The 15474-nt window shown below is 42.4% G+C and overlaps 3 protein-coding genes across 3 annotated transcripts; 2 read left to right on the top strand and 1 right to left on the bottom strand.

The window, feature by feature from the left end:
* Nucleotides 1–1159: 1159 nt before the first annotated feature.
* On the top strand, nt 1160–1542 carry N7477_002089 (FluG domain protein; the record flags this gene model as incomplete). The annotated part of the gene is given in 3 exon segments (XM_056963752.1): nt 1160–1227; nt 1238–1376; nt 1426–1542. The coding sequence occupies 3 exon segments, from the start codon at nt 1160–1162 to the stop codon at nt 1540–1542; spliced, it is 324 nt and encodes a 107-aa protein (XP_056823705.1).
* A 55-nt stretch (nt 1543–1597) lies between these two features.
* On the top strand, nt 1598–3268 carry N7477_002088 (uncharacterized protein; the record flags this gene model as incomplete). Its single annotated transcript, XM_056963751.1, has 6 exons — nt 1598–1785; nt 1834–2065; nt 2134–2200; nt 2260–2585; nt 2615–2797; nt 2825–3268. The coding sequence occupies 6 exons, from the start codon at nt 1598–1600 to the stop codon at nt 3266–3268; spliced, it is 1440 nt and encodes a 479-aa protein (XP_056823704.1).
* A 2749-nt stretch (nt 3269–6017) lies between these two features.
* Nucleotides 6018–7798, bottom strand: N7477_002087 (uncharacterized protein; the record flags this gene model as incomplete). The annotated part of the gene is made up of 6 exons (XM_056963750.1): nt 6018–6218; nt 6268–6675; nt 6726–7095; nt 7146–7429; nt 7495–7588; nt 7650–7798. The coding sequence occupies 6 exons, from the start codon at nt 7796–7798 to the stop codon at nt 6018–6020; spliced, it is 1506 nt and encodes a 501-aa protein (XP_056823703.1).
* Between the last annotated feature and the right edge of the window lie 7676 nt (nt 7799–15474).

Raw genomic sequence — 15474 nt, 5'->3', positions numbered from 1 at the left:
CCTAGAAAAATGTATTTTATATCCCAAGCCCTTTAAGCTCGCTTGCAGCAGCTTTGTGACTACACCCAAGAACCTGGTATCATCTCTGTCGCAGTGGCTTGATGCAGAATGAAAGGGACTTAAATTGACTGCGTAGTTTTGTTCCGATCGTATAAGACAGGAGAGCTAAGTAGAGCCACTCGCGGGCCAAAAGTTCTTCGTTTCTATGAAGCAGAATGATCCGAGGCTCAAGAGTATAGAGCAGTAGCCCAAGGATCACCAGGTCAACCAAGAGAGGCAAGAATGTGATACTGATCGACCCTACGACCCTTTCATTTGATCAGCGCGATCTTAGCCGGGTCACGACTCTGCTCTGAGACGCTCTTCATCGTGGATCTATTCGTCTTTAAGTGAAACGCTCGCGAGGTAAAGCGGTGAGAATTTACACAGAACTTTGTTCTGCAACATATATATAAATACTCAAGAGTCCTGTGATGCTATGAAGAATTTGAAGAAAATGAAATTCAGTTGGTGATCGTGAAATGACGAGCGTGTAGATAGTTGACAAATGACCAAAATTAGCGAAAGTGGACTTATTCTGTGAGAGAGAAAAGCAAGAACACTTTCGCTCAGTTCAAATATTGAATTTCAGTCTTAAGTCAAAATCAAGGCGGGCGTGGTATAGTCTAGTCTGGTGCGTCATAGTATACGGAGTAAATCTGAGAGACGATGAAAAGGCCACGATTGTGCGTGGCTTTTGGAGGGAGAATCGTGGTATTTTCACCCGGTGCCTCCTGACTCTGTGGTGGTAGCCAAATTAGGCCTAGCGTAACTTCCCTTAGTACATGTACCTACACAAGGACAGTCCCAGCGCGTAAATCGTACGGCAAAGGTATAAATGAGCCTTGAGTCATCTTTTAAAAAAAAATCCTCAAGCCCTTATTTTCTTAGGGAGCGAAATATTGCTATACTTGACGAAAATTTGATCTTCCACAATGCCAAAGAAAACTAGATTTAAGCGCACTGAAACCAACTGGAACTTATTCGTTCAGCAGCCAGACACGCAAGTCAACAGCGATTATACCGATTCAATAAAGCGCTATCTGAAACACATAGATGTCAATTTCCGAAGGTTCGATCTACTTCTCTCACTTGGTTCTTTCCAGGTCACTAACAAATAATGCCAGGTTTACGCAAGAACTGGACCCGCCTGATGCTCAACACTGGCTCAAGAATATCACCTGCAGGGTAATTTAAGGATTTCTTCGATGGTATCTCGACAACCACAACGTGGAATATCGGTCCAGTTCCTTGTTTTTGAGAAGCTTTTCAGAATGTATTGGGGTGAAGAAATGCGACGTGAATTTTCGTACGATCTTCGTCGAAATATGATCATGGTATGTACCATCTTAACTCCAATTCAACGACGAATACTTACTATTGAAGCTTGTACGCACCACACTTACCGACGAGTACGGGCTTGAGCAAGGGGGCAAAACACAGCCATCAGTCAACATTGACGATCCCTTATACTCGACCTATCACCGTCCTTGCTGTGTGTGATATTGCATTTCCTACTTTTCGCTGCCAAGCCCACATAAGCACGTTACGGAAAATCATGACTTCCATATCGGCACGACCTGGAACATTGGTTGAATCTTCCGGCTATATGGGGGTAAAGGATGCCTTGAAATGGAAAGATATTGAATTATATATAGTGAGACATCCCGAAGATCCTACGTGCCAGGTTCTCCTTATGAGAGTCACACAGAGACTTAACAAAGGCAAGAGGAACAAAGACGTACCGTAAGAAGCACCAACACAAATGAGATATGTACTATCCTAATAGAACAGACCTTTTTTCACCTACACAGAACGGAACGATAACCTGGGTCTTTGTGTTATTCAGGATATTCTCGAGTATGTCTTTCTCGCAAATGCGTTTGCCAGTGAGCATATTAAATGTCCCCGGGACATTTGGAACCTCACAAAGATTCCGGAACACCGGCTTAGTACCCCTATTCACTTCAAAGAGGCTATCAAAAAAATTCCAATATTCAGAAGAGCTATGAAGAATAAAGAAGTTGTCTGGATCACAGATCCACGACGCGCACTGACTTACGGCGCAGCGCTAGAATATGAGAAATCTACAAGAGCTTAGCTGGGTCCAAAGAAAAAGGGACCCCATACAAATATCGGAAAGGGGCTGCTAGCGATTTAAGTCCGGACAGATTGAGCTCAATTTTAATCTGACTATTATGCACTAATGCGCCACTCTAGGGCATCTGGACGAACAATCAAGGAATGTCATTATGGGCCACCAACGGAGCGGCACATTCGCCCACTATGTCTCTGTTATAAATGATAATCAATCAGCCTTTATGGAGACACCCGCCAGAGATGCTTTGCTTAAGCTTGCTTGCAACTCAAGCCTCACACGGGATGCATCCGCCCCTCAGGATCTCACAGACCCACAAAAGAGGTCTCTTGAAAACGACCAGGAGCTCGATCAATTGAAGCGAGAATGTCAAGGACTTCGGAACGACCTGATTGCAGAATTTCGTCAACTGAATAAAGCAAGATGTGCTCACGCCGGGCGATATAATGTATATGCATCCTTCAAAGGAAATTCAAGGCCCGAAGGAAGAAAATTCACGACAAGGCGAAAGAAAATGCCCGCAACCAAGTTTTTGAGAATATTGGGAACAATATCATCGATCAGAAATATCAGGGCAACCCTGTGAAATTCGAACCGGACACGCCGCATATACAGCCGGAAAGAAGGGAGCTCGCGGAACTTGAATTCAAGAACAGAGATGTTGACACCATTGATGATGCAGAGTAGATTGAAGACCGTATCCGGTCACTAGAGCTACGACTACGACTTCACGGACTCCATGTGCCGAAGGCCTTGCAAAAGCGAGTAAAGTTTGAGTCCATGCCCGCTATCAAGTCTGAACCGCAATCATTCCCAATGAAGAGCGCCACTGGCCTTGAATGTCCAGTGTGCTTAGGGGTCACCGACATACACCCCGCAGCAAAGCAATTTGAATATTCTCGGAAGGACGCGCTGCAAAAGCATTTCAGGACCCATAAGCTTCCACAAATATTTCTAAAGGGTCGTCAGTGCGATATCCCTGGCTGTTCAAAAGTGCTGTTAAGGCTTCCGGAGTACATGCTGCACCAAGCGAAGTGCCACAAAATCATCCTTTGGAGCGGATCGGTGCAATCTCGTTGTTTTTCTATCATCGTTGAAATGAGGCTGAATGTGAAAGCCGCCGGGGCATGATCAAAGACCTATTGTGCATCGAGTATTTGATGAATGTGATTTCTCTTCGTCTTACAAACATGGGTTACTTTCACGAATACCGGCGCGACAAAATGAGGCTGTGCATTTTTCAGAACTTCAGGCTATAGAGCCTTAAAGTGTAGGATTTTTAGCCCATATAGTCTAGAAGTGACACATGCTGCAAAGTCGGTCAACATATTAATGGGGAGTCCCAGAGCCGGACGGTTTTATGACAATAGCCGACCGCTAGTAGCTAGTTATTAGGCAAGAACGCTACGAGTGTACATCCGTTAGAGGCGATTGTGAATTATCCTTAAGAGTCAGTTGTAGTATGCCTGTCGCGGTATCCCAGAGCCGGACTGTTTCATCCGAAGAGCTTGACGCCAATAGCCTGCCGTCAGGCGAGAATGCCACCGACTGAACGGAACCTGAATAGCCCACGAGTGTCAATCGCAGTGCGCCTGTTGGGCTTTCCCAGAACCAGACTGTCTGATCAAGAGAGCTGGTCGCTAATAGCTGCCCGTTGGGTGAGAATGCTAGCAACTGAACCCAATCTGAATGGCCCTGGAGAGTCTGTTGTAGTGCGCCTGTCGCGCTGTCCTAGAGCCGGACGTTATTCTATTTCGACATGACACCGAGGACACACCGGTTAGCAAGGCTCTGATGTTGTTGTTACAGATTGGTTGCAGTAGTTTACGTAGAGAATAAACTAATGTGTACTCCGTACTGGTTACTTTTATAGGGTTCACGATAGCACAGTGTGCAATATGCGACATAGATCACTTTCGAACGGAAAAGTGCTTGGCACTGAGGTTTAATCGCCTTGAAATCACAGTTACGCATAATGATTATGCTACTCCGCACCGCCTCCGCTTTGTCTTTTCAAGCTTTCCAAACCCTTTCACCTCCAATTGAGGGCGGTCCCTTATACAAGACATGGTAGAAGTCGACACCACAATGGATTTATCTCCACCTTCATTATATCGTCCCCAGCGGGATAATTTCTATACCAGTCATGATTCCATCAACGGATTCGAATCTGGAGGCCACTATCCTATGGCGAAGAACTGGTGCAATCGGTTCAACAGGGGTTTTGCTATTAAAACCATTTAAATTTAGCACTGCATACAGATAAGTAGTACTGACCAGAACCATACTCACCTGGGAAAGGCTTACTATCTGCCTGTTGATATCAGAAACAACAGCCAAATTGTCTGGGGAGCCACTGGAATAATATCTCTGCCTAACAGCAACCCGTCGTGCTTGAAGTGCACTCATGGCCGCAGTATACGCATCACAGCTGAGGTCTTGTCGCATACTTATCCCATTCAGAGAATTAACATGAATTGGGGTAGCTGTAGTGGCAGTAGCAAATAGAAAAGTAAGAATAAATGGGAGGAAATGCATCTTAGCAGTCATGGGAGTGGGAGTAGACCTGGCACTCACCCGCGGGTGACCCTTAAGACCCTCCACCCGCACCTCCTCTTGGCGGGTGGAGGGTCTAACATCTCGACCCTGAGGGTCGGATATAGAGGTGCCCGACCCTCCGAGGGTCACCCTCAGGGTCCCCACGTGACTGATTTTAGCAAAAAATTTACGTTTTAGGCAGAAAATCATATTTTAGGCATTAATCCACTTAGTTATCTATCCTAAAATAGTAAGGCGTGTCCTAAATAGGCAAAGTGTGTCTTATGCGGGTCGGTTAGAGCCCTCCGCGGGTGACCCTTAAGGGACCCTTAGAGGGTCAGGGTCAGGGTCAGGGTCAGGGTCAGGGTCGGTGAGGTTGGACCCTGACCCTCGGAGGTGCGGGTGGGGGTTCTTGACTTTGGACCCGCGGGGCGGGTGAGTGCCAGGTCTAAGTGGGAGTTTCTATGGATAGTCGAAATAACTATTTGTGAAAGTAACAAAGCTGTCATGCTCAGAATAATAGGAATGTAGGTTTTATACTTTATCTTCTTCCTTTAGCCCCATTTTCCTCCCTGCAACCCTGCAACTCAACGCCTAATAGAAACTAAGGTTATAGGAGGAGGCCTTTATTATTACAAGTTAATACCTAGTAATATAGACTATTACTATATACAATATGAATAATATAAAGATAAAGACCTACCTAAATGGCTTAGGTTCGAGTTATGCAGGTTCGGGTTGGGTTATCTACCTTAACCTAAACCCACGTGCGGGTCAAAGAACCTGACCCGAACCCAAGCCATTTACGGGTTCGGGTTGTGTTAGGTTCGGATTCGCGCGGGTTTTGGCGCAGCCTAATAATAGGCTATATCTAAAGACCTAGTATAGAGAAATAACGCGAGGGAATCTTTAAAGGTATTATCTTAACTAGTGGAATTTATATTTTATAGTAGGTATACCTCTTCTCTTCGTATATTTACCACTCCGTTTAACTAATAGCCTTTTTAAGCACACTATTTAAGCACGCTATTTAATCGCACCGTTTAACCACTACTCTCGTTAGTTATCACTCTCGTAAGACTGCACTGTTATGACATAAGGCTAGCATAGTTTCGGAACGGAGCCGCACCGTCGGAAATAATTCCCCGGGTGTCTATACGAAGAACTAAGTTGTTTGGAAGTCAACTTGATCTGCTCGTTGTATATAAAGCCTCACGTATTCCTACTGAAATGGATAAGAGTAACCAAAATTCCTCTGAGTTACAACAATTTTCCCTCGATCCGGGTCATCATCAGGTGGTATGAACCGCCAGGAAATGAAAATCTAGTCATTCCGTCCCTTTCAAAGGATATACCGGAAACTCCCAATCTGACGATCTGTCTTGTTCGACAACTCATCGGATAGTTCTTCCCGGGCAGTCATCTCTTCAGGTCGTCCGTATCGCCTGTCCCTCCGTCTGTTCTCCCAGTTGTAGTAAACTAATAGGCAGAAGAGAAAAGAGGCGCCTAATGCGAAGCCAGCTATAGATGCTTGAATCCCAGTCTTTTCAACACGTCAGATATAGGCCTGTAGAGAGGGCATACACACTTACTGGATACGACGGTGCCTCCGATGCCAGAAAGAATTGCGGCCCCACAATATTCCCCGCGCAGTAAGCCACAAAAAGTGAGGCGCTAACCACACTTTTCTTCGAAAAGCCTGCCACATTGGACGAGATAACACTCAGGGTAATTGGCATATTGACTGCGTAGACAACACTCAAAGTCAAGCCCACCTCACGGCCCGCCGCATTATCAGGATGTAGTTTCCAGACAAGAAGCATGCCGAGCATGGAGACGAGTAAATTAAAAATCATGCAGAGGATGCGGCTGGATGGGATAAATGTAGTAATAGCGGCAGAGAGTAGGATAAAGACAATCTCAGCGCCCCCCAGAGGCATTTGGAGTAGAAGTGCTTTGAAATTGCTAAAGCCAAACCCTGTGGTGATAATCGGCGCAAACTAAAAGCAGTTAGCGTCAATCAAGTCAATTCAGAGCAGGTAGAACGAACAGTTGTTAGGCCGCCGTTGGCCAAGTTGGATGTAAAGGTATAGAGAACGAGAAACCATGTCTGCGGGTCGAGAGTGGCCTCTAGGGCTTGATTCCACTTGAAGGACCCAAAGTCTAGCACACCGGTTTTATTCTCGAGCGTTCGTTGCACGGCGATTGCGCGCTCCTTTTGGTTAAGGAAGACGGCTTTCGCCGGGGAGTCTGGCAGGAGTAGAAAAAGAGCCCCAGCATATGCAGATGTAACGGCACCAAGGATAAGAAATAGCAGCTTCCAGTGGGAAATGCTTGTCGCGCTAATATGTCCAATGCCGTAGGAGATCACGCCACCCAGGAGCGCCGCGATACAGTTTCCAAAGTACCAGGCAGATTGACTAAAAGTGATGAGAGCGCGAAACAGCAAGAGAATCTCCAGACCACTTACCGGAGAGGTTGCTCCTTCCGCTTATAGAACAGACCAGTGATCAAACTAAAACCTGGCGCAATAGCTGCTTCTCCGACACCAAGGAAAAAACGAGCCACCATTAGGCCAGCAAAATTTCTGCAGGCGGCATGGCACATGAGAACGCCACCCCAGAGAAAGACCGAAGCGGCCAAGTATTTGCCGATAGGGACTCGAACAATCAGGTACGAGCTTGGCCAGCTCCAGACGAGATATCCAAAATAAAAGATAGCCGAGGTCCACGCAAACTGTGGCCCGTGCAGATTCTACGTCGAGTCCGACGTTGTCTCAGCTTTATATACATTGAATTGACGGAAGGGAAGTGACATACCAGATCCTGGCGAAGATTAAATAGCGCCGCTTGGCCGAGGATAAATTTATCGAGGAATTGAAGGAAATAGGCGCATGCCATCAATGGAAGCAAACTTGATCGGTTAGAGTCCATCCATTATGTTTCAATGTTTTAGCATGCTGGCGGAGACTTACACAAAGTCGAGTTTCTGCAGAACCTTTCGCTCCTCCTCTGGCGTCGACTGGACCTCGAGTATTTCTCCTAAGTCGGCGTCATGGCTAAATTTTTTAACTTCATTCTTCAGGTCGTTTTCACTTTGCATATTAACCGCTTGCAACTCCATCGTCCAATGTCGTTTAAAAGAAAATAGTATTGAAAGGGAACACTTGACAACGATGAGTCGAAGGGGGAAAGATCATTCCACTCTATCCGTCCTTAACGGCAGTTTGTATAAAGAGACGGCGAGAAAGACCGTCGGCAAATAAAAACATTAACTCTGCAGCAGACCCGACAGGTCGGACATTTGTCGCTTTCTTGATAGAGTTCGGTCAAGGAATTTGACGACCCAACTGTATCCAAGACATACTACGGCCATCCCTCATCTCTATCCCCTAAAGTAGTGAAAAATATCAAAATTTAACGCCCCGATTTTTCATTGAACTTCTCATTGGTCAATATTACCTTTCAAAGGAAAATAGTCAAACACGGTGATATTCCGTAGTGGAGCCTTCCACCCAGTAATTCTCGTATGATCTGGGGAATAATTCTGGAGAAGCGGGGTTTTCATCCAGCTCCACGATCGGCAAACGGTAATTCTCGTATGGTGTGGGGAATAATCCTGGAGAAGCGGGGGCCCATCCAGCTCCACGATCGGCAAACAATGGCGGCAGATACTAACTGTGGGGAAAGCCAAGAACGCGCCACTATTGACTCGTTGAACCAGTTGACCATGCTCAGGATTACATGTGATGATCCAAGAAGTGCATAAATACTTTTGACTAGCTGCCATGGCCGCGCCACTGCCCCTTCAGAAAAGTCGTCGGCAGTCAAACTTACAGGCTCGGCTGTCAGTCCAATCACCAGTGAACGAAGCGTTGATCTAGGGGAGGGTGCGCATGAAGAACGACTGGCCAAACATTACTGCCTTTCCGCGTCACGTGAAATTCCCAACACCCAGGCACCCACTTCAAGCATACAGTGGCACCGCAAAAGTCTAGAGACTAGAGACCATCCTCCCTTGACCGCCTACTTTCTGCCACCTATATTCTGCCGTTCCAAAAAATCCAATATAATCACATTAAACTAATACTTAGTATTTTCAAAATCACACCCTCAAGTACTCAATTGGCCATGCCCGTACTAGTCCGTACTGGAATGGCCACGTTCCGATAATATCATCTGCGGCAGAGGGACGGTTGGTAGTTGTAACTGGCCCACGCCCGTGGGAAATCACGTGCACGCACGTGAATAGACCCACTCGGACCAGAATACGACCGCCTGGATGTGTAAATAACCTTTCTTCCTTAAGCTTAATGAAAATAGTATATTGCCTAGTCCAGTTGAATTAAGCTCGACTTTCGCCCTTTATATTTATTGAGCTTCCTCTTACGGACAAGAGTACCCCCTAACTAGAGCGTCAGAAGTAGACCTGGCACTCACCCTCAATTTGGACCCGCCAAGACGCCAAGGAGGGTCCAAATTTTGACCTTAGACCCTCTTAGGTAATATTTGAAGGCACAAATAGGCCTTAATAGGTAATTTTCTGCTTACAAATGGTGTTTTATACACGCTTATGCAAAAAGGGACCCTCAATGAGGGTCCCTTGGCGGGTGGAGGGTCCGGACTTTGGACCCTCCGGCCAGGTCTAGTCAGAAGACGACCGAGCATAATCGCCGTCGTAAAGGAATACCCCTAGTTTCGTATACTAGATGTAAGTAAGGACGAAGAACGCACCTATAAACGGATATTATGCGAAGCGCCTACGATCACCTCCAATTAGCGAAATACGGACACAATCGTACGAGTATAAATAAGGATAGATAGACTATAGTTAAATAGTCCCCTAAGCTAGTTCTAACGGTTCGCCTAGGAGTAAAGCTAATACGTAAATAACTAGAACGAAGCCCTATAGTTAGACCTAGCACTCACCCGCCCCGCGGGTCCAAGATCAGGAACCTCCACCCGCACCTCCGAGGGTTAGGGTCTATTGGAATATAGACCAATGCTACTGTGGGAGATCCAGTGGGAGATCTAATGGGAGATCAAGTCTTTTATCCTTCGATGAATAAAAGAATATTTCCTTAATAGGAAACCTCAGGGTATGATATGATGATTGAAGAAGAATTATATTTTTCTTGTAGGGAATTGCGGACATATTTGTATCCAATGAACAATATTCTAGGCCTATATTAGACTTGCATTGTTTTAAGTCTAGGCCTGTCTTGCTTTGAAATCAATTATAGTCTAGGCATCATTTTTAGTCTAGACCTATTGTCAAGGCATCATTAATAGTCTAGACCTATATCAAGGCATCATTAATAGTCTATCCATAGAACACCTTTTAATAGACCTATTATAATTAGGTGACTTTTCGTATTTACCTGACCAATTATAAAGATCATAGTCTTCTTGGATGACTAAAGGTAATGCTGACAGTCCTTGATAATGCTGACAAAGATAATGCTGACAGTCCTTAAATATGCTGACAGCTACATAGAAAGATCTATCCTTATATTCAACATATAAGACCAGATTGCATTGATCACGTGACCAGATTTTTCTTCTATCAAAATGATATTTTGACCACTTCTGATACTGGTCCGCGGCCCTCCCCCGAACGATAGGCGGGACCATTTTCCTTCAGAGGTAAATGGTCCGCCTTCAGGCATGAATGGTCCGTTCCTTCGGGGGTGCCTTCGGGCATGCCTTGCCCGCGGACTTCGACCATGGTCTTCGGACCTCGGTGAACAGACTTCGACCCTCGGTCCCCTCAAGGATAGGCGGACCACTTTCCCTTAGGGATAAAATGGTCCACCTTTGGGTATGCATAGCCTGATACTGCGGGGAAGCTTTCGGGGTGGCTTAAACCGGTCGATCCTTGACATCATTCTTTTGGCTTTTCTTCGGTTCCCTTCTTTGCCACCTTTATTATGTTGCTGCCTAGTGTTTGTAAGTCATTTGTATGATATTCTAGACGTTATTTCTGGGCTATCCTAGCCTATAAATATGTCCTTCTTTTCTAGCAGATAAGAATCAAGTCATTTTCCACTTTCCAAAAAGTCATCTCTACCTTCTTCCTTTGATCCTCAGGACTGTGGTTCTGCCTTCGTTTAGGCTATATCTGCTTATAGTCTATCCTATGACCTTTGACCTTCTTCCGTTGTCTGGCACTGACTGACCTAGCCGGACTAAGGTTGATCCCACGGACTAAAGGGGCCACGATCTGCTTCGTGGTAGCTTTACCCTTCTAGCCCGACATATATTATTTAAATTAGTCTTATAGATCTACTTAGAAAGATAAATATAACTCCTAAGACTAATATTATAGAACTAGAGTAAAAAGAGGATTATATATAAGCGCTACACGCTTAATAGTAAAAGCGAGAGATCGCCAATATACTAAATAAGATTAGTTTCTTAATTATTATTATATAATAATTAAATCTTTAAGCTTATTATCTATATATAAATTTCTAGGTTCGCTATCTTACTATTTATATTAATATAAGCCTATAATATTATAAAGCCTTTTATAATCTTTAGCCTAAAGAGCTAAAGCTTATACTTATTTAAGATATATATATATAATAGAACTTAATATATCTTATACTTTATTAGGCTAAGAGACTCTAAGCCACTTTTAATATCTTTTACTTATAATATAACTAGCCTTATTTTATATTTAGCGTAAAAGAGTAGCGATAAATCGACTATCTCCTATTTATCTTATAGCCCGTCTTTAAATATATAACGATCGTTTATATAACTAAAGACTTAAGTATTTACTTAGTCTTTAATTTCTATAATAAGATTTTAATTATCTTAAAAAGTCTATTTATTAACTCTAGTAAAAGAAGATTATATAGAAGTATCTTATACTTTCCTTACTTAAGGCTATATAAAAGAAGCTATCAAAATATTATAATATAATAAATAGTATGAAAGGTAATCTTTGTACTATTAGTACGATCTTAGCGCCTATAAATAAGCTATAGTTCTTTTTAATAAAGGACTAGGGATTAGATAATCTAAAAAAGAACTAAAAAAGAATTTACTATGAGTCTTAAGTCTTTCTTTAGATAATAAGTATCTTCTATAAGATAGGCTCCAATTTAAATAGTTAGTTATTAATTATAATAATAGATATAGATTTAATATTTAATGACTTATAATAATTACTATCTCTATAATATAATGAGCTTATAAGATATCTTAAAAATTATATATTCTTTTTTCTTTCTTACTAAATTACACTAAATCTTCCTTTTAATAATTATATAAGGCTTCTCTTATGTCAGCATATTCAAGGACTGTTAGCATTACCTTTGTCAGCATATCAAGGACTATCAGCATTACCTTTAGTCATTCAAGAAGACTATGATCTTTATAATTGGTTAGGTAAATACGAAAAGCCACCTAATTATAATAGGTCTATTAAAAGGTGTTCTATGGATAGACTATTAATGATGCCTTGACATAGGTCTAGCCTATTAATGATGCCTTGCCATAAGTCTAGACTATTAATGATGCCTTGATAATAGGTCTAGACTAAAAATGATGCCTTGACAATAGGTCTAGACTAAAAATGATGCCTAGACTATAATTGATTTCAAAGCAAGACAGGCCTAGACATAAAACAATGCAAGTCTAATATGGGCTTAGAATATTGTTGATTGGATATAAATATGTCCGCAATTCCCTACAAGAAAAAATTAATTCTTCTTTAATCATCATATCATACCCTGAGGTTTCCTATTAAGAAAATATCCTTTTACTTATCGAAGGATAAAAGACTTGATCTCCTATTAGATCTCCCACTGGATCTCCCACATCTTAGGTATTCTAAAAAGAGTATAAATATAAGTTTTCTATATTTATAAGCCTTATATAAGATATGATATTAATTCTAATAACTGAAGTAAGAGCAAAATATCTCTTTAACTTTACCTAAGATATCTATTATTATTAATAAGGCTTATTAAAGCTAAAAATAATTTATAATATTATACTTTAGATATATATAATAAGATCTAATCTTTATAAGTAGAAGTAGCTTATCCTATAAGAATATCTCTTATATTAAGAGATTCTAAGCGATAACTAAAATTAATAAAACTTAGGAAAAATCCTTTAATTAAACTAATAATACTAAAAATAATAATATATAGGCTTAGAATAAGGAGTCCCTTCTATAATCTTATATAATAATAGTTAATCTTAAATGAATAAAGATTATAGATTACAAGAAGGATAATAATAATAATTAGACCTGGCACTCACCCGCCCCGCGGGTCCAAGATCAGGAACCTCCACCCGCACCTCCGAGGGTCAGGGTCTAACCTCACCGACCCTGACCCTGACCCTAACCATCCGAGGGCCCCTTAAGGGTCACCCGCGGAGGGCCTGTCCCGACCCTTAGATAACGCACTATACCTATTTTGGATACGCCTTACTATTTTAGGATAAAAGACTAAGTGGATTAACACCTTAAATATAACCTTTTTGCCTAAAACGTGACTTTTTTCCTAAAATAAGTTACTGTAGTGGGAGAACTGGTGACATAATGAGCCTATGTGTGGCCTCAGGCATGATTTAATGTCTGCAGTGCATAGTACATCTCCAGACACACTTGGAGAGAGACAAGTCATCTACCCAATTCATTCAGGATTCACCCAATTTCTTTTATCCATGATGCAGCATTAAGATTATCCCGCACGGCCGCAACAGGGCATCAGTACGGCCTCATCCAGCATCCTCTACACCAGACAGGCAGTGTGTGTGTGTGTGTTGTCCAGTCTGCATCGCCAGACAGCCATCGAGCCGTTCCCATTTCATTACGTAGGGAACCTGAGGGTGACCCTGAGGGTGACCCTCGGAGGGTCAGATATTCAGATGCCCGACCCTTAGGGTCTAGAATTCGGACCCTCCACCCGCTAAGAGGAGGTATAGGTAGAGGGTCCGGAGGGTCACCCGCGCGTGAGTCCCAGGTCTAATTCTAGCTAAGAATACTTATCTATATAAAGCCGAACTTTTAATATTTAGAATATAAATATATATATATATTTAGGGAGACCTACTTTAATAGTTAATAGATATCTTTAAATAATATAAATTAGATTAGTTAATACCCTAAATACTTCTAAAGCTAGCCTCTTAATATTATTCCAAGTTAATAGCGCTTAGAAAGCTATCTAAAAGGTAATCTTAAAGAATATATACCCTATCAAGGTCTATTAAAGTATAGTGAAGTCTAATATTATATAAAAGTATCTTTATAATTATAAATATTACTTTTATAAAGTTACTACTTTTATATGTATAGAGCTAAATAAAAGCTCTAAGGTTATCTATATTAGCGGATAATTACTTAACTATACTATTAAAACTTAGCGTATATATATAGAATAGGTTATAGAAAGATATAGTAATAAAATTATTACTTAGTAAGCTTATAAGAATTAAATTAAATATAAGTTTTTAGAATATCTTAGACCTAAAAAATAATAGGATAAGTTTATAAACTTAAGGTAAGGGTAAACTTTATTCTATAATTATATAATTAACCTATGATAAGCTATATATAATTATAATATAGATATCTAAACTAATCCTAATTTAATTCTTATAAAAGGGTATAAATATAAACCTAAAGAAGCGTTAGATAAAGGATTAAGAATAAGATTATCTAACCGCTTTATAAGATATTATCTAAAGATTTCCGGTCCATGGACGGGTTCTGGAGACCTACTCCCTGCCCATGGGCCATGTCAATGTCTAGGCGTAATTGGCTGCCCAGACCACCGCAGAGATGACGCGCATCCTTGACAAGAGAGAGCAGGCGGAGGTCACAAAAAAAAGCGCAAGATTCGTACAGGGGTACCTCTCTCTGTCGGGAATACGATCACGCTCATAAGATCGCGGGATATTGCAGAGGCAGACAAAAAGAGGCGGAGGAGGACACGGGACGCTAAGAAACAGCGCGATGAAATGCTGCGCAATGACCAAAGTAAGGCCGCGGAGAATACAAAACGGGAGGCAGAGCTTAGATGGGGGACTGGACCAGATGGGGAGCTATTCTATTGTATAGATAAGCGAGGAGAAGTGTTGTACATAGGTTCTGAAATGCCAGAAGCGTAGAAAATGATAATTAGTCTAGGGCATAATTAGACCACAGAGGGCTTAGGATTAAACGGCCTTGTATATAGCCACTGATGATGAAAGTCCCTGCTGGCATAGCCGATGACTACCGATTGCCGTGTCTGTGGACCATGCACTATCTAGTATGTATAGCGTCCAGAGTGGAGTATTAATCTTTGCAAGTGTTCCCATGGGTACCCCAAGTTGAGTCGCACGGTAGGCGGCCTTCAACGGTGTTTGGTCCGGCAACGGAGCACTTAAGTTCAATTGCCGACAGCGTATGATAAGTTTTTCATTTGTTGCCATTTTCGTCATAGTCAACGCACGTACCCAGAGACAGCATAGACGGGAGTTCGGCATTTCGTGGGTACAGGCTGGGGTAAACGTGGAGAAATGCCGAGGAGACGCGGGGTATCTCGATCAGTTACCATGAACGGAACGGCCAAAGCTAGGATTCTTACACGTGGTGACCACCTTCGTATGCCGATTGTTTTGGATAGCCGTGTGGAATCGATATATAAATTGCGGCTACATATATGGAGTGATCTGATCTGTTCTATCAACGACAAGCAGACATTGGAGAAAGTCTATCATTGAGCAATATGCGATCTGCGGGTTTCACACTGTTGGGCTCCGCCATCCTCATCGGCCAGGGACTCTGTG

This window comes from Penicillium maclennaniae (genome assembly GCF_028827695.1).
Source record: "Penicillium maclennaniae strain IBT 15551 chromosome Unknown utg000003l:1.0-5670915.0:1.0-5674809.0, whole genome shotgun sequence".
NCBI lineage: Eukaryota > Fungi > Ascomycota > Eurotiomycetes > Eurotiales > Aspergillaceae > Penicillium > Penicillium maclennaniae.
This window is presented reverse-complemented; position numbering and strand designations above follow the sequence as displayed.